Source organism: Trichechus manatus, unplaced genomic scaffold (assembly GCF_000243295.1).
Source record: "Trichechus manatus latirostris isolate Lorelei unplaced genomic scaffold, TriManLat1.0 scaffold00106, whole genome shotgun sequence".
Lineage (NCBI taxonomy): Eukaryota > Metazoa > Chordata > Mammalia > Sirenia > Trichechidae > Trichechus > Trichechus manatus.
Window position 1 is genome coordinate 9,258,720 of NW_004444042.1, and position 22,750 is coordinate 9,281,469.

Sequence of the window (22,750 nt, forward strand, 5' to 3'; positions counted from 1 at the left end):
GAGCTAAGAGGCACACTCCTCACGAGTATCACTTTATGTCCCACAGTCCAGTCCAATCCCTGTCTGAAGAGTTGGCCTCAGAAATTGTTCTAGTTCTGGGCCGGATGTGAAACATTTTGGAAGTAAACTGACAGGACTTGCCTATGGACTGAATGAGGAGGTGGAAGGACAGAGGGAAATAAAGGGTAGCCCCTATGTGTTTGGGCTGGGAGTGTGGTGTCCTGTTGACAGGGCAGGGAAAGGGGGCTGGCTCGGTGGACGACTTCACAATGGGATTACAAACTCCCTGGGTGCTGGGCCAAGGTGCAGAATCCTGGGATAACCAGTTTCCCTTCCGGTCCAGCATGACAGGCCCTCTGCAAACACAGATTAATTCATCATTCTGCAAATATTTATTGAGCTCAATAAATATTCTAGGCACAGGAGATTTCACCATAAGTTCCCACCTTCATGGAGCTAAGGGTCTCGTAGAGGGGGTGGTCAGTAAACACATAAACAGATAAATAAATAATATGTCAGGCAGTGATAAGTGCTATGAAGGAAACTAAGGCAGGGTACCAGTACCAGTACCAGTACCAGACTCCAACTTATGGTGACCCGGTGTGCGCCAGAGTAGAATTGTGCTCCACAGGGTTTTCAAGGGCTGATTTTTTAAAAGTAGATCTCCAGGCCTTTCTTCCAAGGTGTGTCTGGGTGGACTTGAATCTCAACCTTCTGGTTAGCAGCCAAGAGTGTTAACCATTTACACCACCAGGGACTCCAAAGCAGGGCAGGGTCCTCATGGAATACCAAACCAAAAAACCAAACCTGTTGCCAGCAAGTCAAGTCCGACTCATAGTGACCCTATAGGACAGAGTAGAACTGCCCCATAGAGTTTCCAAAGAGTACCTGGTGGATTCGAACTGCTGACCTTTTGGTTAGCAGCCATAGCTCTTAACCACTATGCCACCAGGGTTTCCCATGGAACACCAGTGCTGGGAAAAACCAAACGGCATCTAGTCCAGAGTCAGCAAACTCCTGCCGCTGGGCCAAATCTGGGTCACCACCTGCTGTTGTAAATCCCGGCACACAATGCGTCATGCTCACTCGTTGACACATTGTCTGTGGCTGCTGTCATGCTAGCTGGCAGAGGTGAGCAGTTGCCACAGAGATCGTATGGCCCACAAAGCCTAAAATATTTACTATCTGGCCTTTCACATACAAAGTCTGCAGAGCCCTGGTCTAGTCTAATCTCATTTCTTAAAGAAGAAAATGGAGCCCAAGTCACCCAGCAAGTCTGAAGGAGAGTCAGAACCAGCTCACCTGTAGCCCAGGGCCTTTCCACCACACATCACTAGGCAGAGAGAGCAAGGAAAGTGTGGACATTATCTCCGTCAACCCATACACCCCCTCCTCTGGCACACCTTCCCCGGGCTCCCTAACAAGGACAAGAGAGTCTCTTCAATTTTCATCCTTTTTTATTCCTCCATGAGCCTTCAAGACTCCCTGAGTGGTGCAAAAGGTTAAGTGTTCTGCTACTAACCAAAAGATTGGTGATTCAAGTCCACCCAGAGGCACTTCAGAAGAAAAGCCTGGCAATCTACTTCCAAAAGGTCACAGCCATTCAAAACCCTACGAAGCCCAGTTTGACTCTGCATACATGGGGTCGCCATGAGTCAGAATCGACTCCACAGCAATGGGTTTGGCTTTTACGCACCCTCAGGCTGGAACTTTAATGGGTAGAGAAATGGCTCAGAGCAGATAGTGAGAAGGATCAGAGGAACAGGGGGCCTGGCACATCCATGCCCAAGTGCCCCTGGGCTCTGATGGGGGCAGAGGGAGAGCAGCCTGTCCTTCCTCTTCTGCAGCATGACCTCTGCCACGTGTCCAGGGCAAGAAGGAAGAAGGCCTTCCATGAAAACTCCCCACCTACCTGCACAACCCTTGCCTATCTGCAGTGGCTTCTGCAGCCCCCAGAGTGCCCTCATGCGTTAGGGTCACAAGGCTGGGGGCCAAGGACAAGGAAAGTGGCTGTGGGAAGACGGGAGGGGGTCTGGGGTCCTTCAGCCACTCTCCATAGAAGGGAACCACCAGGAAGAGGGAGTGCTTAGCTAGATCCAGTAGACACTTCCTCCTAGGGCATGCTGTCTCCCCATGGGGAGGCTGTTTTTCTTTGGAGACCCACGTGGGCGGAAACCACAGGCTGCCACAGGCCTCTGGTGGGCAGGCACACAGGTCCTGGAATGGCAAGAGGCCGGCCAGGGCCCCCCAGGCACTGCCACCACCGCAGCCCTTCCAGGATAATGACTCACGGTAACAAAGGCACTGGGCTTCTTGGTGCAAAGACTAATTTGGGTTATGCTCTCTGGATACCTGTGATAATCAATCACGTTAAAGAGACACTTGAGCACTTAAGGCCCAGGCCATGCTCTAATTTGTCGAGGAAATCACCGCCGGATTCTAAGGACGTGTGCGAGAAGAAATAAAATCGAAGGCAGAGAGGGAGTGATCGATGGCCCAGGAGGACGAGGGAACGCGGCTCAGGGGGAGAAGCGGCTCTGAGTGTTCAGGGAGAAAATAATAAAAGAAGCAGAGAAGTCGAGGCAGCCAAAAGCATGACTGACAGCACTTCAAGTTGGGTTTTTTCTCTCCCTCTGTATGATGCTCAAGAGCTAAAAGCAGAAGAAAAAGCCATCACAGGTACATTTACTGGAAATGGCACACTGGCTGGGTCTGCAGTTAGAATCAGAGGGTGGACAAGGGAATAAAAAAAAAATGACTCGCTTTTGGTTCTGACTCTAAAAAACGGTTTGGTGCAGCCATCCTTGCCAGCCCAAGTGACTGGGCAGCTGAGGGGCTGCCTTCCTCTGCCTGGAGACCACTCACCCCCACCACATGGCAGGAATCTGGCCCCCTCCTGCCCAGTCTAGCCCTGCCCAGACGGCCACCTCTATCCTCTGTTCTGGGCTGACAGGGGATGTTCCAGTCACTTAGCACCATTGTTTGGAACCTGACTCTTAAAAAGCACATTGCCAAGTCGAGTCTATACATCTTTTGCATTTGGACAGAACTGGGCTGCAATACGGTGCAAACAGGTAATGTGCTCAACTGCTCATCAAAAGGTCGGAGGTTTTAGTCCACCCAGAGGTGCCTCAGAAGAAAGATATGGTGATCTACTTCCCAAAAACCAGCTGAAAACCCTACAGAGCATAGTTTTACTCTGACACACATGGGGTCATCATGAGTCAGAGTTGACTCGACAGCAAGTGGTTTGGTGGGGGTTGCAGTAAGATTCAGCCTGCAGGGGCATCATGAACCTGCTACACTCAGAAGGGCACAAGTTTCTCAAGGAGCAGCGGCGTGGCACAGAGGGGAGGTTCCTGGGTCCCTGCTCTCTGTCAGCTGGCCATGGCAGGACCACCTGACGAAAGTGCTCAGGCCCCACCTTGGGAGATAGCAGGGCTGGGCCCAGGAATCTGAGTTTTTGCCAAGTGCCCCAGGAAATCTGAAGCTCACTCAAACATACCTGGGTTGCATCCCCCTCTCCCTCATCTTGGTGTCCATGTGGCATCAGCAAGTTACTTATTGTCTCTACTTTTTTCCTCTGTAGAATGAGGACATGGTGCATCCTTGTGGAATGACAGTAAGGTCAGAGGCAAACAGGTAAGAGCAGGCTTTTTCAAATTACAGGTTGCTACAGAAAATTAAAACAAGTCCACAAGAGCCACAGAGGTCATTAAAAAGACAGGAAAGATAAAAAGACCAAAATGGATGTCAGAAGAGACTCTGAAACTTGCTCTTGAATGTTCAGTAGCTAAAGTGAATGGAAGAAACGATGAAGTAAAAGAGCTGAACAGAAGATTTCAAAGGGTGATGTGAGAAGACAACATGAAGTATTGTAATGAAATGTGCAAAGACTTGGAGGTAGAAAACCAAAAGAGAAGAACACGCTCAGTATTTCTCAAACTGCAAGAACTGAAGAAAAAATTCAAGCCTTGAGTTGGAATACTGAAGGATTCCATGGGCAAAATATTGAACGATGCAGGAAGCATCAAAGGAAGATGGAAAGAATACATAGGGTCACTGTATAAAAAAGAACTGGTTGGTCTATGTTTAACCATTTCAGGAGGCAGCATGTGATGAAGAACAAATGGTACTGAAGGAAGAAGTCCAAGCTGTACTAAAGGTACTGGCGAAAAACAAACCTCCACGAATTGACAGAATACTAATTGAGATATTTCAACAAACGGATGCAACACTGGAAGAGCTCACTCGACTATGCCACGAAATTTGGAAGACAGCTACCTGGGCAACCAACCGGAAGAGATCCATATTTGTGCCCATTCCAAAGAAAAGTGATCCAACAGAATGAGAAAATTATTGAACAATATCATTGATATCACATGCAAGTAAAATTTTGCTGAAGATCATTCAAAAACGGTTGCAGCAGTACATTGGCAGACAACTGCCAGAAACTCAAGCCTGATTCAGAAGAGGATGTGGAACAAGGGATATCATTGCTGATGTCAGATTGATTTTGGCTGAAAGCAGAGAATACCAAAAAGATGTTTACTTATGTTTTACTTACTATGCAAAGGCATTCGACTGTGTGGATCATAACAAATTGTGGATAATATTGTGAAGAATGGGAAATCCAGAACACTTAATTGTGCTCATGTGGAATCTGTACACAGACTGAGATGCAGTCGTTAGAACAGAACAAGGGGATACTGCGTGGTTTAAAATCGGGAAAGGTGTGTGTCAGGGTTGTATCCTTTCACCATACTTATTCAATCTGTATGCTGAGCAAATAGTCTGAGAAGCTGGACTATATGAAGAACACAGTATAAGGACTGGAGGAAAATTCATTAACAATCTGTGATATGTAGATGACACAACCTTGCTTGCTGAAAATGAAGAGGACTTGAAGCACCTACTGATGAAGATCAAAGACTACAGCCTTCACTGTGGATTACATCTCAGTGTAAAGAAAACAAAAATCCTCACAACTGGACCAATAAGCAACATTATGATAAACAGAGAAAATACTGAAGTTGTCAAGAATTTCATTTTTCTTGGATCCATAATCAACGTCCATGGAAGCAGCAGTTAGGAAATCAAATGACATACTGCATCGGGCAAATCTGCTGCAAAAGACCTTGTATTAGTTATCTAGTGCTGCTATAACAGAAATACCACAAGTGGACGGCTTAAACAAAGAGAAATTTATTCTCTCACAGTTTAGGAGGCTAGAAGTCTGAATTCAGGGTGCCAGCTCCAGGGGAAGGCTTTCTGTCTCTGTCAGCTCTGGAGGAAGGTCCTTGTCATCAATCTTCCCCTGGTCTAGGAGCTTCTCAGTGCAGGGACCCTGGGTCCAAAGGATGTGCTCTGCTCCTGGCACTACTTTCTTGGTGGTATGATGTCCCCCTCTCTCTCTGCTTGCTTCTCTCTTTTATTTATCGAAAGAGATTGATTCAGGACATAACCTAATCTTGTAGATTGAATCCTGCCTCATTAATGTAACTGCCTCTAATCCTGCCTCATTAACATCAGAGAGGCAGGATTTACAACACATAGGAAAATCACATCAGACGACAAAATGGTAGACAATCACACAATACTGGGAATCACAGACTAGCCAAGTTGACAAACATTTTTGGGGGACGCAGTCCAATCCATAACAGACCTCTTTAAAGTGTTCAAAAGTAAAGATGTCACTTTGAGAACTAAGGTGCACCTGACCCAAGCCATGGTATTTTCAATTGCCTCATATGCATGTGAAAGCTGGACAATGAATAAGGAAGACCAAAGAAGAATTGACGCATTAGAGTCATAGTGTTGGCAATGAATATGAATATACCATGGACTGCCAGAAGAATGACCAAATCTGTCTTGGAAGAAGTACAGCCAGAAAGCTCCTTAGAAGCAAGGATGGCAAGACTTTGTCTCACATACTTTGGACATGTCGTCAGGAGGGACCAGTCCCTGGAGAAGGACACCGTGCTTGGTAAAGTAGAGGGTCAGCAAAAGAGAGGAAGACCCTCAAGGAGATGGATTGACACAGTGGCTGCAACAATGGGCTCAAACATAGCAATGATCGTGAGGATCAGGTAATGTTTCATTCTGTTGTACACAGGGTCGCTATGTATCAGAACTGACTGGACGGCACCTAACAACATCCACTAAAGGGGAGTCCCTGTGTGGCACAAACAACTAATACATTTAGCTGCTGACCAAAAGGTTGGAGGTTCCAGTCCACTCAGAGGTGCCTTAAAAGAAAGACCTGGCGATCTACTTCTGAAAAATCAGCCATTGAAAACTCTCCACAGCATAGTTCTACTCTGATACACATAGGGTCACCATGAGTCAGAGTCAACTCGACGGCAATTGGTTTTTGTTTTTTTTCTGGTGGAGGCAGAGAATAGCTGCTCATTACTCACCTGTGGTAACCCTTCACTTCAATCATGGTACTTAACCAGTGCACATTAACCTCATCTAGGGAGCCTCAAAACACTTGTACCCAGGCCTCTCCTTGGACTGAATCAGAATCTGGCGTGGGGTGGGTCAGGCAGTGGATGTTTTAAATGCTCCCCAAGTGATCCAAATGTACCATCAGGGCTAAGAACCACCAAGGCAATGGACAGGCCATAGAGCAGGCTGGTCACAAGCCTGGGCTCTGCTGACCTCCATGTTGATCCAAATCCTAGTTCTGTCACTTACTAGCAAATGACCTTGGGTCAGTGGCGGAACCTCTCTGAGCCTCAATTTCCTCATCTGGAAGTTGAGGATGAAATTATCTAACTCACCAGGTCATCATATGGATAAAGTAAGATAGTAGGTGAAGGGTGGGGTAGGTATGGGCTGCAAAGCATGGACTTGGTAAAGCTGGCTGATCATTGCCAAGACCTTTGAAAACCCATCCTCCAGCTTCCTCTTCTCCAAACCAGTTCATCCTGGTTTCTTTGAACCCTTCCTAGCAGGATGAGGTATCTTCCCTTTGATAGTAAGCACAGCTCCCAAGTCATGCCATCCTGCATTCTTGGAGGGCTCAGGGGCTGGACCAGGACCAAGGGTGACACTGGTGCTGTAAATAAAGGGAGGAAGTGCCTCAGGCCCTTTCTTGCTGAACTGGCCAAGCTGGCTTCCTTTCCTATGGCAGGAATCCCATCTGACACATCAGAATCCTTTGGGTGGTAGCCACTGTGATCCACAGATCTTTGTCTGTTCCCTCCGATTGAGGTGAAGGAGCTTTCCTCCCCAGCCATATAATAAGTAAGGCATCAAATATTAATTGCATATTTCTGTGTGCTAGGCACCATGCTAGGTGTCCTGGGAGCACACGGATATGCAGTGAGAGTTGCATTCACTGCTCCCAGAAAGCTAACTGTCGACTCATCTCTGAAATGGGCATTCTCATAGTGGATAATAACAGTGCCTGCCTTCCAGGTTTGCTGTAGGGTTAAGAGATAATGCATGTGAGGTGCTGAGAGTATGTCTCCCCAACATGAGCCCTCAGAACCCATGAGCTGTGTGGAGCGGGCTCAGAAGAGTGGCATTAGAGGAGGGTCCCAGGACTAAGAGGCACTTCCGCCTCCTGCCTGACTCCCCAGGACTGACCTGCTGGTGCCCCTTGTGGTCGGGGGTGGGCAGGGGCAGTGTTAGATGGCCAGGCCTGGGTCTCTGCTCTGCTGACACCAGTCAAACTGTGGGTCCCACCTACATCCTGGTCGTGTCCTGCAGCCTCCTCAGAGAGGAGCCCCTGTGCAGGCCAAGGGTACGGGAGGAATGTGTGGGGAGGGGGCCATGGAGGCCTCACAGCAGGGAATGACCAGGAGAAGGTACCGTCAAACCCTCTCTGTGGCAGAAAGGGGGCTTGTCTGGCTCATTGTCTCTGGCCCTAGTACAGGTCTGTAGGAGAGGCTGAAGGCAAGGTGAGGAGACCTCCCAGGAAGAGGGATGGATTATAACCACAGAGGCAGGGGAGGACCTGAGGGCGGGTGTTGGGACTCTGGGACCTCAGGCTACAGAGGTGGGGCAAGGAAGGGAGCAGGGACCCCATCAGCCTGGAAGATGCATCCAGTGCCCAGGGGTAGAGCTAAGATGCCCGGGGTTCCAGGCTGGAAAAAGAGGCCAGGACAAAGGGCAGGCGCTCGGCAAGAACGGCAGCATCTGGCGGAGCCAGGGTGTGGGGTGGGGCGGCCCGTCTCCACAACAGTCCCCTATACACCACTCTCTGAGTAGGATCAATTTTGCAATCATCTATCCGCCTAATTTCCTCATGAAATTCCCTACGGCCCTTCCTAGCTGCGTGATCTCAGTCAGGTTCCTTTACCTCTCTGAGCCTCTGGCTTCTTGCTGAAAAAAATAGGGTTAATAAGATCTGCCTTGCAAGGTTAATGAGAGACAATGCGTAACAGCCCTGCCAGCACGGCGGGCCCAGGTTGTGCACAGGAAATGGTGGCCATTGTGGCTCCCCACCCCCCACCATCTTCTCATAACAATTCTTCCTCGTTTATGCTCTAATTTTTTTGGTCCTGGGCCCACAGGCCTGTGGTGCGTTTATTCAAGGTTCTTATTCCAGAGAACAGAGAAGAGAAGGCAACATGAGCAAGAAGTGACCTAAAACATTCCAAAATCATTCCAGGCCCCCCTAGCCCCCCCAAAAAAAAATTGTCCAGGCAAAAGGAGCTGCACCTGGGATGGGAGGTGACCTTTAAAATGACTATAATGGGACGGGAGAGGGTCATCTGTGCAAACACTTCTACTGCATCAAATTCCCCATCAAATGGTACCCATCCCTGGAAAATATTAAAAGGAAAGTTTGGGAAAAAAACAAACATCCAGACCCACAGCTAACTGAGTTGCAGGTGGCTGGTGGAGAGAGACCCACTTGACTCCTCAACCCACCCCAGTGTGGCCCTCAGGTGACAGGGCAGCCCAGACACCTCTTACAGGGAAGTCAGGAAGAGAGGGGGAAAGAACTGGGGGCATGGTGGCAGGAATGAGAAATCAGGCGAAGAAAAATGGTCTACAAAATGCAGAAACGCCCCAACATGCTTGCTTCCCAAAGCCGGCCCATGAATCCAGGGGTGACAGGTCTCTCATCTCCGATGCCAAGAGCCAGGAGCTCCGGGCAGCCGCAGGTACTACATCCGCACCTGCCAGCACTTGGAAAAAGGCAATAAAGCATCGGAGCAGGGCCGGGAATGCTAAGTGCCTGCAGCTGGGCAGGGATCGCCTAGACGCGAGAGCAGCTTCAGCAAACGTCCACTGTGCGAGGGCCTACCAGCCTGCTCCTGCCCTCCCGCAGGCAGCCTGCTTCCAGGACTGGGCAATGGAGGGGGGAGCAGGGGCAGGTGCACAAAATCCAGCCCTTGGGGCCACCCTAGGCCTGGCACTGGCTGCAACAGGCAGAGGGTCTCCTGGAGAAAGCCAAGCGGGCTGGGCAATTTACGGAGGCCGGCAGAAAGCTGGGAAGCTTGAGTCACTGGGAAATAAAAGCAGATCGTAAAGCATCCCAGCTAAGCCTGGCGCCTCCAGAAACACACCAGGGTCACCAGTGGCTCAGGAGTGTGGGCCCATCCCTATGCTGTCCAGACCCCCAAATGCTAATGATAATAATGCTTACACAGCACTCGCTATAGCGATGCCAGACACTGCTCCAAGTGCTTTTGGCACACATTAATTCATTTCATCCTCACAACAACCCTAAGAAGCTGGTACTACTATTATCCTCACTTTACGTGCCGGGAAACAGGCAGCACAGAGAAGTGGCAGAGAAAGAGAGGCAGGGTCTGAGCCCAGCCCATGTGTTTCCAGAAGCCAAGCTCCAGCCAGTGGTGCTCAGACTCCACTGTGGCCGTCCATAAGGATCCTGTTAACAGGCAGATTCAGGAGGTCTGGGCTGGGGCCTGAGACTCTGCATTTCTAACAACCTCCCGGAGTGGACCACACTTTGAGGCTTTAATCTTCTACACTGTTGCTGTTGTTAGTGGCCATGGAGTCTACATTCCCATAATACCTCTTCAGCTGCAGAAACGGGTTTATACCCACTGCTCTGTCTCCTGGGTTAGTCGAAACAGGCCCTCAGTGGATATCAGGATCACAGGGGTGGGGCTGGGTGGCGGCCTTAAAAAATACCAACGTCCACACCCCACCTCAGACTAATACACTCAGGATCTCTGGGGTGCTTCCTGGGTTGGTACTTTTTAAGAAACTTTGACTTCCCTTCAAAGGTGCTTTCAGGGAGAGGTGGTGAGCCCGCGGGCTAGCGGGAGGGTTATGGTTGGGGTCTTCCTTTCTTGTCCCTCAGGGCGCCCCTGGAGGGGGGGGTGGCCATGCACCTAGCAACCCTCTACCCTGACAAGCCTTCAGAAATTACTGTTTCCCCCACCTACAGGGAAACTAGTGAAAGCAGATGTGGCCAACGCCAGCTGCAAAAAGTCACCCAGCGGGAAGTCACCCCGGAAAGGGAACAGCACTTGGAGAGGGTTTAGTACCACTGCCAGCCAAAATCAGTTCAGACTCCTCACCTGACATCCAAAGTCCAGGCAACAAGCTCAAACCTGACCCCTCTCTTATTTGTACAACCAACACAATAAAACTGGACGCCTCACTGCTGCTCAGCCATGCCTGATCTTTCCTCCCGTCACGGCTTTGCCCAGGCTCTTTCTTCAACCTGGAATGTCTCCTCCTTGTTCTTCACATCTCCACCCCCACAAAAGGGACTCCCTCCCCCATGACAAGACTCTTTCCCCTTCTTTATAAGTACCCCAAAACACCAAACCCACTGCCGTCCAGTCTATTCCAGCTCATAGCAATCCTGTAGGACAGAGTAGAACTGCCCCACAGGGTTTCCAAGGCTGTAAATCTTTCCAGAAGCAGACTGCCACATCTTTCTCCCACAGAGCGGCTGGTGGGTTTGTACCACCAACCTTTTAGTTAGCAGCCAAGCACTTAACCACTGCGCCACCAGGGCTCCCTCTTCATAACTACAGAATCTCCCATTTTAGCTGAACACATAGTTCTCTGCAATAAAGACTACATTTCCCAGCCTTCTTTACAGCACGTGTGGTCACATGACTGAGCTCTGACCAATGCTATGTAAACAGAAGCAGTGTGTGCTACTTCCAGGAAGTGTTCTTACAGGAAGGAAGCATTTCCTCCTCTCCTCCTTCTTCCTACTGGTGTAATGGCTCGAGCTCCAGCAGCCAACTTAGACTATGAGGTGACCTTGGGAATGGAAGCCAGACATGGTAGAGCAACTAGGTTCCTGATCCCGTAGAATACCATACCAGCCCTGGGCTGCTCCTCCAGACTGGAATGTGAGAGAAAAATACCTTCCACTTTGTTTTAGCCACTGCTGTGTAACACACAGCTGAACTTAATGCTACTAAATCCACTCTTGACTTCAAACCCCTGGAGGTATGGACTCCGAATTCCTGGGTATATCATACTTTGCTGCACAGAATCATCATTTGCAACTTCTTTCCAGTTAAGTACTCAGCAACCTGAAGGCTGGAATTGGGCCTTATCCATCTCCATCTTCCCCGCCACACTGAGCATGAGACTCATACATAACACAAAGCATGGCTTAGGACAGAATGGGACTCGTTTTACTAAACTCCACACAGCTTCCTAATTCACAGCTGTATTCCTAGCATGCTGCAAACCTCCCTGGAATGGTGCACCCCAAGTAAAGCCTCCCCCTTCGCCTGCCCAGGCTGCTTGCTCCCACGGGCCTACTGGGAGGAACATGCCCTTACCAGGATGTCCGAGCCCACAGCGCCCTCCTGTGTGGCTGGGCTAGAGGAGTTGCCGAGTTTGAACACCCAGTACTCCTTGGCAGTGACAAAGAAGTTCCATGGCAGCAAGGTGCCGATGCCCAGGCTGAAGAAGATGATGTAGGTGCCATTGTAGCGGTCCTCGGGCCTCTGCAGGCCGGACGACGGGCTGTCCAGCAGCTTCTCAAGCAGCTCATCCTCATCAGCTAGTAGAGAGCTGCTTCTGGTTCTGTAGGTGGAGTTTGCACTGCGATGAAAGCTGTCCTCTGAGACAATGGCCACTATTGGAGCGGGAAGAGAAGGGGAGACAGGGCAGGTGAGCAGAAGCTGAGGCTAGGGACAGCTGGGGACTCACCAACCCTGGTCTAAGAGCCGCCTGGCTGGGACCTTCAGGTTTCAGGAACAGGGAGAAAGACAGAAGTCGGACGCCCAGAAGGATGGAATGTCAGTGCTGTAAGTGACCTCAGAGATCACCCCATTCATTCAGGGGCTACCAGGGGCGGATAACCCAATAAGCAAGATAAGCACGGGCTTACTTGTGCTTACTTCTTAATCTGTAGTGAACAATTAATCTGTAATGAAATCTGATGTGGTGAAAAACGTGTGAAATTGTTCACTACAGATTAGGAAGTAAGCACAATTAAGCCTACGCTTACCTTGCTTGCTGGGTCATCTATCCTTGTCAGGGATTGTAAATTTGAAAAGAGGCTTTGATTCTGTAGGGAGGTGCTGTGGGGTTGGGAGAGAGACAGATGCCAGCCATACTTAAAAGCAGAATCTTTGATGTGGTGAAAAAATGTGAAATTATTCACTATGGATGATCTAGTAAGCAAGGTAAGCACCGTGCTTACCTTGCCTATTGGATAATCCGCCCCCAGGGGACTACCTAGCTAACACACAGTGTGGGCAGGCTGGGTGTAAGGCAGTGCGGCACAGAGGGGCCTACGGCAATCAATCCAGAAAGGCAACCTGGTCTAAAGGCATTCCAATTTCTATGCAGCAGAAAAAAAAGGAGTCAGGGCTGTTAACGAGCAGACAAAGAATGATCCCTAAACTCTTCTCCACTTTATATGAGAAAAACAAGGATGAGGACAGTGTGTGGAGAATGCTACTATTTGCATAAAACGGGGGGAGAATACACACCCTCATTTATTTTTATATGCATAGAATATCTCTGCAAGAATACACAAGAAATTTCTAACAAGTGGTTGCGTCTGAGGAGGGGGCTGGGGACAGGGAAGGCGGGGACTTCACTGCACATTTCTGTGCCTTTTAAATTTTGAGCCACATGAATTTACTACCTGTTCAAAAAATAAACATAAATAAAAACGACGGCATTCAAATTAAATCATCATTTAAAACACCCTTGGTGTCAAGAGCTGCTTCCAGAAGGCCGACTTGTGACCTGTGATAGTCCACTCCCTCATTTCATTTCTGGGGAAACTGAGGTCCAAAAGAGTGGAAGGTCACAGGTAAATGGCTGAGTCTGGGTTTGCAGCTCTTGCCTGGGTCCCCACCTCTGTTCTTCACATCAGGAGACAGTCACTCCCAACCTGTGGTGGCACCTAAGACAAGTGGAAGATTCTGGGCTGCCAGTAACGACTGCCAACATGATCTTGGCCAAGTCATCATGCTTCTGAGCCTTGGTTTCCCCATCTGTAAACCTAGGAACTACCACTCATCTGTCAGCTTGTCATACTGTGGTGGCTTGCGTGTTGCTATGATGCTGGAAGCTATGCCACTGGTATTTCAAATACCAGCAGAGTCACCCATGGTGGACAGCTTCCAGACTAAAACTGACTAGGAAGTAAGGCCTGGTGATCTACTTCCAAAAATTAGCCAATGAAAACCCTACAGATCACAACAGAATACTGCCCAATATAGTGCTGGAAAATGAGCCCCCTAGGCTGGAAAACACACTGGCCGCAACAATGGACTTGAGCATACCAACAGTAGTGAAGATGGTTCAACAATGGAGTTGAACATACCAGGGGTCATGAAGATGGTGCAGGACCAGGCAACATTTTGCTCTGTTGTACGTGGGGTTGCCATGAGTCGGAGCAATCTCGGTGGCAACTAACAACAAAAACCCAGGGAAGCCTTTTTACAATTGTTACGTAACTGCAACTGGCTGGCAAGGCCTGGTCCGACGTAGCAGCTGTTGAACAAACGTCAGGATCTTCCCCAGCATCCTGGGCTTATCACCTGGCTGGCTAGCTGCTGAATTTGGCTGCAACGTAGCATGCCTACGTCTATGCTCTAAATAGCACCTGGGATGTGGCAGCAGCTTGATAAATGGTAAATATTTCCATAATGCTGAGGATGGGACACTCTGTGGTCCCTTCTCCATAAGCTTACTCCCTATTCAATAAATCAATAAATAAATGCACTGCAGCTCACATAGGAGGCTGAGCCTCAACTCCAAGCATTAAGCCAGGCAGAGTGGGCACAGAGCTCTGTTCACTGTCTCAGGAGATCCTCCTGAGAGCCCTTGGAATCAGACAGGGCAGGAATTATTGCCCCCTTTTGGAGGATGAGAGGAGCCCTGGTGGTGCAGTGGTTAAAGTGCTCATCTGCTAACTGAAAGGTTGGTGGTTTGAACCCACCAGCCGATCTGCGGGAGAAAGATGTGGCAGTCTGCTTCTGCAAAGATTACAGCCTTGGAAACCCTATGGGGGCAGTTCACCCTGTCCTACAGGATCGCTGTGGGTTAGAATCAACTCGATGGCAATGGATTATGGCAGATGCAAAGACTGAGGTCTTGAGGGCGCTTGATTTGTCACATGTTCACGCAGTAAGCATTACCAATAGCTAAAATTAAACCCAGCACTCATCCCTATGGAATTTTGTGGCTAGCACTTGGGCCAGACAACAGCCTACTTCAGTAGGAATGATTCTAAAACCCATTTCACAGATGAGGGGTCTGAGGCTCAGAAAGGTGAGTAACCTGCTCAAGGTCACACAGCAACCAAATGGCAAGACTGAAACTGAACAGCCAAGCAGTCTAAGGCCATGCCAGACTCCTCGGCCTCCCTGGGATTCTAGAAGTGGGCTGGGAATCTGAACCCTGGCCTTCTGGCTCCTAGCACAGGCCTCCTTCCTGATGGCCTCACAGCCAGTGAGCTGTGAGTAGAGGTTGCCCTGAGTGGCCCCTGAATGTCTGCCGAATGGACAGACACCGTAAGGCCAGGATATTCTCCCCTGCTGGGGCAGTGTGGAGCCAGGAGCAGGCAGGCAGGAGGCTGCCGGATGCCCAGGCCCAAGTATCCAAGTCAGCAAGTCTGTTTTAAACTCCCCTGGTTGAGCAGAGTCCTTCCCTAACCTTCATTCACAAGGAGCCCAGCTCTGACTAACAAACAACACACACACACACAATTATTTTAATTAGTAATCTGAAACGTAAAAAGCAATTCCGATCCACGCAGGACAACAGAGAACGGGCAAGCGGTTCTTCCCAGATGCCCCAGCTACAGGGGTGGGTGTGCAGCCCACAGTTGGGCCACTCAGCACCACACTTGGCCAGGGCCCATTCTCAGCTCCTGGTGTTTATTTGTCAAGAACCATTCAGGCTTCACCAAGCTTGTGAAGAAGAAACCAGGAATTTTCCCTAGCCCAGGTCACAAGCCAGGGCATTGGAGTGAGCAAAGCCTTATTACTCTTTATAAAAGCTGCTGGCTTTTGGATTAAAAAAGAAAGGTAAAGAAGAGCCTGAGCTCCCTCCAGGACAGACTGGCTATGACCCGGTGTGTGTCCTCAAAGCACCTGCAGGAGCTGCCAATTTGGCCCTACTTCCTCCCTGGGTGCAAAGGGCAACTCCTGGCTAAGTCAGTCTCCTCTCCCTGCCTCAATTTCCTCATCTGAGAAATGGGGATGGGAGGCTAACCTATGGGAAAGCATGTTAGGAAGCACAGGGCACCACCCAAAGGCCAGGTCTGCTTCGGGGTTGTGGACACCCCCAACCTCAGCAGCCCCTATGTGTACAAACATGTCGGCCACCTTCTGGATACCCAGCCCCCGCACATCCAGACGGTGAGTCCAGTGTCAGGAAATTCACAGGACAGAGACGCTGAGACAACTTGGGGGAGAGAGACGGAGACCCCGAAGGAGAGGGACAGTGAGAAACAGAGCTGGGGGTGGGGGGAAGGTAGAGAGCGACGAGGAAGAGGAGGGGCGCTGAGAGGGGAATATAGAGGGGTCCTAAACCGGAGGGGCCCGGGGGTCCGAACCCTGCAGCAGCGCCCAGAAGTGCCTGGGAAGGCGGCCATAGCGAGCGCGAGCCCAGGGCGCGCGGCAGGGAGCTGGAAGAGGTGTCGGTGGGGCCAGGCCCGGCGCCTCCGCGCCCGAGCTCGCCGCCCGCCCGCAGCCCGCACTTACTGTCGCCGCGCCGCCGCCGCCGCCTCCCGGGCCCGCAGCCACTGCGAGTCGAGGCTCCCGCGAGCCCGCAGGCCCGGCTCCGCCTCCTGGGCCACCCTGGCTGCCCGCCCCGCCCCGGGCCGCCTCGCCGGCGCTTCCCGTTTGCAAACCCTGTTTTGTCTCCTCCCTGTGCTCCCGCTCCAGGGCTGCCCTGGGGACATTCACCCCGTTTCACAGGTGGAGAAAATGAGGCGCCGAGCCGCGGAAGGAACTGGCTAAGGTCGCTTGTAGTGCGCGGTGAACCAGTTCTCCCGGTGCCGCCTTCTCCGCCTCCGCCTTGGACCGAACTCCATTGTCTCAGGCCTCCCCGTTTGCTGCAGAGCCAGAGAAGTGCTCTCTAGGACCCAGAAGAGCACTCTACCTTGCCCTAGACCCCGCAGGGGTCCCTCTCAAAACGTAGCCCCACTCCTCGCTGGTTCCCCTCCTGATTACACCGACCCACCACCACTTGTCCCAGAGCCCGTAGCTGGCCCCAGCCACTCAACCTTTGCTTACAGACTCAGACCAGCATCTGTGCGCCAGGTCAGCGCCTTTTTGTCACTGCCTTCAAGAGGCTTACTGCCCCGCTGAGGTCGTGGCTGGGTCCTGAGAACACAGCTGGAGGAGGTGGTGAGGGGAAGGTCTCAGGACCACCCACATCCCACCAGCCACCAGACCTTCACTTCAACTTACAGACCAAGGGGGCCACCCTTATTCCAATCCTCCTCTTGGGCTGTGCCCTTTACATCACCTGTCTCATTAACAGTCACGTGGCCCCCTTTATATGGGGACCCCGCGATGTGGCTGGGGTGTAAGGCCAGATCTGATTCTCAAACCCCTGCCCATGAGGCTGCCCACCCTGCAAGGGTGAGCTCCATGCTGGATGCTGCTCTCTGGGCAAGTCAAATTGTGTCTTCGGTTCATGGTGAGGCTCAGCTGTCCACTCATTTAAGCAGACCTACTGAGTGCAGGGCCTTGCAATGGACCCAAAGATGCAAAGGGCTGGGGCCTTGTTGCAGAGACAGGTGAGCATGTGCAGCAAACATTGGCAGCACCCGCAGGCGTGGGTACAAAGTGCAGGGGAGCAGCAGGTGGCAGGTGACCGACATCAGCAGGCACTCTACCTCTGCTAACTCGTTCACCCTCACTGCAACCCTGTGCCCTTAGTACGCTTATTTCATAGAGCAGAAGTCCTGAGGCTCTAAAGTTAAATACTGGGTTTGACCCCAGGTCTGTCTGTCTGACTAAAGTTGTCACTCGTTTTCTGCTCCATGAGTGGCCCCTCCTCAGAGCCTGGAGGTGGGTAAGGGGGAGTGGATGGAGGGAGGAAGGTTTCTCAGAAGAGGTGATCCTGAAGTGGAATCCTGAAGGCCACATTAGCCCCATTGAGATAATAGCCGAGATTATGTTCCAGGAGGAGAAAGTGGCTGCAGCAAAGGCCTGGAGGCGTGAGAACCGTGGCGTGTCTGTGGGGGAGGGCTGCGAGACAGCAAGCAAAGCTGGGGCCAGGTTGGCTGGCCCCCGAGAGCCAGACTGGGCATCTGGGCATCGTCCTGCAGGCTCAGGGCAATGGACTGGAGACTGGAGCCGCTTGGCTGGAAGGTCTGACTTACTTTTCAAGCAGTGACCTATGAGAAACAGACTTTCATTTGCAAAGTTTTTATTTTGCACCTTACTCTTTTGAAGCCTAAACCATACCAGCCCTCATCCTGGCCTCCCTACCTGGGCTCAGTGCAGTTGGCAATACCCCAGCCCAGAATACGGGGGCCTTACTTGGAAGCTGAAGGAGACCTGGTGGCCCAATAGTTAAGCGCTCTCCTGCTAACTAAAAGGTTGATGGATCCAACCCGCCCATCAGCTCTCTGGGAGAAAGACCTGGCTATCTGCTCCCATAATGATTACAGCCTAGAAAACCCTATGGGGCAGTTCTACTCTGTCACGTGGGGTCACTATCAGTCAGAATCGATATGACGGCTGGGGAGGGGGTGAGCAGGAGGAGGGAGCTGCGGGGCTGCATGAGGGGGGCTTTGGGGCAGTATCTGGTTGTGGGGGGAGGACAGGAGACTTGTCTGGAATCAGAATTTGCTCAGCAGGCTTGCTGTTTCCAGTTAGATTATGTTACATACAGATTAATACAGCCAGCCGTGTTTCCTAAGATGCTCCTGTTCACACTTAAACGCGGCTAAGATGTTGCCCGTCGCTCACAGAGCAATAGTGAGAACCCAAAAGGGAGGCTTTGGGGCTGGGGGATTGTGGCAGGGACTGAAGACCCTTCCCAGACACTGCCACTGAGAAGGAGGGGGAAGGAGGAGGAATCTAGGGAAGGGAGAGGAGGGAGCTCCATCTGGCTGGAGGTGGGCTCTTTGGGATCTAGGGAGGGGCCGCTGCTCCGATCCTGGGCCCCGTCCGCTTGCTTCTTGGAGCACCTTCGAGCACTTTCTCGAAGCCCCACAGATCTCCCTTCCAAAACTCAGGGAGGTTGGGCAACTCTGCCAAGGTCACTCGCTCCAGAGGTGGTGTAGGACCCACACCCAGGCTGAATCGTGGCCTCCCGGGGCTGGAAGGATGTTTTCAGGTGACCCAGAACTTGTCCCACTAGCCAGCCGTGCCCTGAGCCCTGACCTCAGGCCCTGCCAAGTAACCAGTGCAGGGTGTACTGCCAGGTGAGGAAGGGGAGCCTTCCTGAGCCCTGGGTCCCAGCCGCTCGACTGGTTCAGAGCAAAGCTCTGGCTCCTGCCCACACTTCCTGTCCCCAACTTGTATTCTAAAATGCTCACCTGAATACTGAAAGTCTGGGCACTCACCCAGATCCTGGGCCCTCCCTAGAGACTCCGCCCCCCCCCCCAATCCCCCGCTCCCCAGAGTTTAACCCTGTACACTCAGTGCTGGACACATAATAAGTGCTCAATAAATACTTTATGAATAAATGCAATCAGTAATTCAGTGGGTCGTGGGTGGGGCTTGGAAATCAATATATTGAACAAGCTCCCCCAGCAGGCAAGTTTGGGAACAGCACCCTAAATTGCCAGCAAGTCCCAAAACCCAGGAGAGAAAGGGGCTTGAAGCCCCCAGCGTGAATCTTGGCGCCCACACTTGTGAGCTGAGTAATTGTGGCAAAGTTATTAAACGTCTCTGAAAACCAGGGTTCTTCTACTTGGAGGAATGAAGGAAGGATAGATGCCAGGCCCTTGCTGCAAATTCCCTTCACTCCCAAGGAAGGGCTCCACCCACTCGAAATGCATAGAGGGCTTATTGGGGGTGGGTTTGCTCAGGCCTGGATTTTAGCCTGCTTTGCTGTTGTGTTGGGTTGGGAGGAACAGGTAGCTGATGCATCTGCTGGGCTTCTTCCCAGCCAGAGTGGATTCATTTCTCCTCCAGGATCCAGACCAATGGCGGTGGGAGTGTCTAGCTCAGGGTCAAGATGAGTCGGACAGCTGTGGGCACACTCAGCTTCCCAGGGAATCCTTGAGGCTGCAAGGCATCAACGGAAGGGCACCAAAGTGGGAGTAGAAGCCCCGGGCTCTAATTCTGCGCCTGCCCCTGACCAGCTGAGTGACCTTGAGCAGGCCTCCTCCCCTGGGCACTTCAGTGATGAGGTAATGAAATATCCACCCTGACAGACGATCAGAAAAGGGGGAGCCAGGGTCAAGTGCAGGAGCTAGAAATACATGTGTTTACAGGGCAGACTTGGAAGCAGACAGACTTCAGGAGCTGGGGCCAGGGAGGGCTTGGGAATGGGGGTGGTGGTGGTAAGGGCCGGCCTCAGTGACTGACTGGGTTCCTATGCCCACACAGGCCCCTTTTGGTAAGTGACTAGGAATGGAGTGGTGACACTATTCCACCTTGAGGGTCCTCCACTCTGTGTCTGGGGTGGCCATGTGGAATATGGGTTATTGCAACTGAATAGAGTTGATGAGAACAACCACCTACCATGAGCGGTGTCAGAGAATATCAGGGGAAAACGTTTGTAAGCAGTGAAGTGCTGCCCATCCATAGAACATCTTTATTGTTCTTAAACATACATGAAGGGGAGGAGGAGGCGAAGAATCGGAAGAAGGAGATTGAGAAGAGGAGAGGGAGGGGAAGGAGGAAGAGGAAAAGTAAGAAGAACAAGGAGGAGGAAGAGGAAAAGTAAGAAGAACAAGGAGGAGGAAGAGGAAAAGTAAGAAGATCAAGGAGGAGGAAGAGGAGGAAAGGATGGACAGAATAAAGGAAGGGGAGGAGGAAGGAAGGAAGAGAAATTTAAAACATCCAAAGCACTCTCCACTAAGCTAATATTTTACTACTTTAGTCCTTTAGAAAAGCATCCTGCCACTCATAGGTTTGGAAATGCCCTAGAAGGTTCTGAGTGCTGGGCAGAAGACATCTCTATTACAAAAGGACTTGATCCAAGACACCCAGGAGGCTGGGGGAGTGATGCCAAGGCCTGGTCAGGGAGTGGATGGGGAGGCCTCCTGTCTTGGAGGACAGGACTGGGCTGTAGAGTCAGACAGACCTGGGCTTGGAGGCTGATGCCATGTTCCTAGGCAAGCTGAGCCTCAGTTTCCTCGTCTGTAAAGGGTGTGATGCTACCAACCTCACAGCCTTCTATGCGGCTCAGCATAGCTGCCCAATAAGCAGTAGTGCTTGCTGTCAAAGAAGGTGACACTGAGCTGCTGCTCTGGCTCTGCCTTCTCCAGGGACTGCTCATTGAATCCACTGCACACCCCCGTGAAGTGGGCACTATTGTTACCCTTATTTTGCATGTGAGGAAACTGGGGTACAGAGAAGTTATTACCTTGTTCAGCAGCTGTAAGTGGCAGAGTCAAGATTTAAATTCAGCCACATAAACCAGAGACTGCATCAGTCTGAGACCAGAAGAACTAGACGGTGCCCGGTTACCACCAATGACCACCCTGACAGGGAACACCACAGAGAGTCCCAGATGGAGCAGGAGAAAAGTGGGGTGTAGAACTCAAATCCTAGTAAAAAGACCAGACTAAATGGTCTGATTGAGACTGGAGGAACCCCAGAAAGCATGGCCCCTGTACTCTCTGTCAACCCAGAACTAAAACCATTCCCGAGGCCAACTCTTCAGACAAAGATTAGACTGGACTATGGGACATAAAATGATACTTGTGAGGAGTGTGCCTCTTAGCTCAAGTAGATAAATGCGACTAAATGGACAGCTTCTGTCCGTACATGAAATGAGAAGGCAGAGAGGGTTAGGAGCTGGTTGAATGAACATGGGAAATTAGGGGTGGAAAGGAGGAGTGTGCTATCACAGTATAGGGAGAGCAAACAGGGTCATATAACAATGTATGTATAAAATTTTGTAGGAGACACTAACTTGAATTGTAAACTTTCACTTAAAGTACAGCAATCAAATAAAAAATAAATAAATAAAAGATTTAAATTCAGGCCTTTCTGCCTCCAGAGCCCTCCCATGGGTTCCGTCAAAGGTGGCTGGGGTTGCGGGGGCGGATCACACAAACGCCATCTTTCAAGACTGGAGCCCTGCAAGCTCCCCTCACCTCCCCTTACCCAAGATCTCTGACCCACAGGTGATTAAGCAATTCAGAAACAGCATGAATATTTCTTACAGCCTCTGTTTGTGCGGGTAGTGTTAATCACCCCTGAACCTCCAGCCCCAGCACAGGTGTCAGCCTATTGGATGCTGAGGCTGCCATGCTTGGAGTTCACAGGTGGATGTTGCCATCTTGTGGTTACACTCTGTTACTGCGCATGCTCTCAGGCTGGGCTTGCTCACTGGAGGTCATCACTTCCGTCTTTCCAGGGTTTACTGGGATCTTAAGCAGGGCACGTGGATCCTGGGAAGTAGGGTATCACCTATAGCTGTTGTTGTGTGCCATCGAGTCAATTCTGACTCATAGCAACTGTATAGGAGAGAATAGAACTGCCCCATTGGGTTTCCCGTAACTTCTCTACCCCCACATCACTAATTCGAGTCCTCCACTCTGAACCTAATCACCTCTCCTTACTGTGTGCTGGTTCAACCGCTCACTCTAAGAAAGTTCTGGACCTCCTGGAGACTCCCGTTCTTCATCCCTCTGTCTCTCTTCCATCCATCTCTTCCATCCTAAAACAGCTTAGATCCCAAGGGCCATCATTTCATTAACACTCTTAGAATACCCTAAACTCCTGTCCCTCCTCTCCTTGTGGCACTGTTGGTCAACCCCAGGTGAACCCACCAACACCTTAGTGAGTCTGATGGAAGAAAGTCACCAGCCAGGCCAGTGGCTCCACTCTGAATTCATGGCTTCCAACTGTTATGGATTGAATTGTGTTCCCCAAAAATATGCATGGGAATCCTTACCCCCATACTTGTGGAGGAGCCCTGTTGGTGCAGTGGTTGAGAGCTCAGCTGCTAATCAAAAAAGGCTGCAGTTCGAACCCACCAGCCACTCCTTGGAAATCCTGTGGGGCACTTCTACTCTGTCCTGTAGAGTCGCTATGAGTCCGAATGGACTTGATGCTAATGGGTTTGGTTTGGTTTTTTATATCTGTAGATGTAATCCCATTTGGGAATAGTCTTCTTTGTTATGTGAATTGGGCCATATCAGTGTTGGGTGTGCCCAAAGCCTAATCATTTCTGA

The 22,750-nt window shown here is 50.8% G+C and overlaps 1 protein-coding gene across 1 annotated transcript in view; it reads right to left on the reverse strand.

Annotated features, from left to right (window-relative positions):
- The window catches only part of SLC29A3 (solute carrier family 29 member 3), a 51,947-nt gene extending 31,048 nt beyond the window's left edge, over window positions 1–20,899 (reverse strand). The window contains exons 1-4 of the mRNA XM_004383272.2: window positions 20,736–20,899; window positions 16,671–16,760; window positions 15,989–16,326; window positions 11,745–12,043 (exon numbers count right to left, since the gene is read on the reverse strand). Of these exons, the coding sequence (XP_004383329.1) occupies window positions 11,745–12,043; window positions 15,989–16,326; window positions 16,671–16,760; window positions 20,736–20,899 (891 nt within the window). The remainder of the gene's footprint in view (window positions 1–11,744; window positions 12,044–15,988; window positions 16,327–16,670; window positions 16,761–20,735) is intronic.
- Window positions 20,900–22,750: the final 1,851 nt, after the last annotated feature.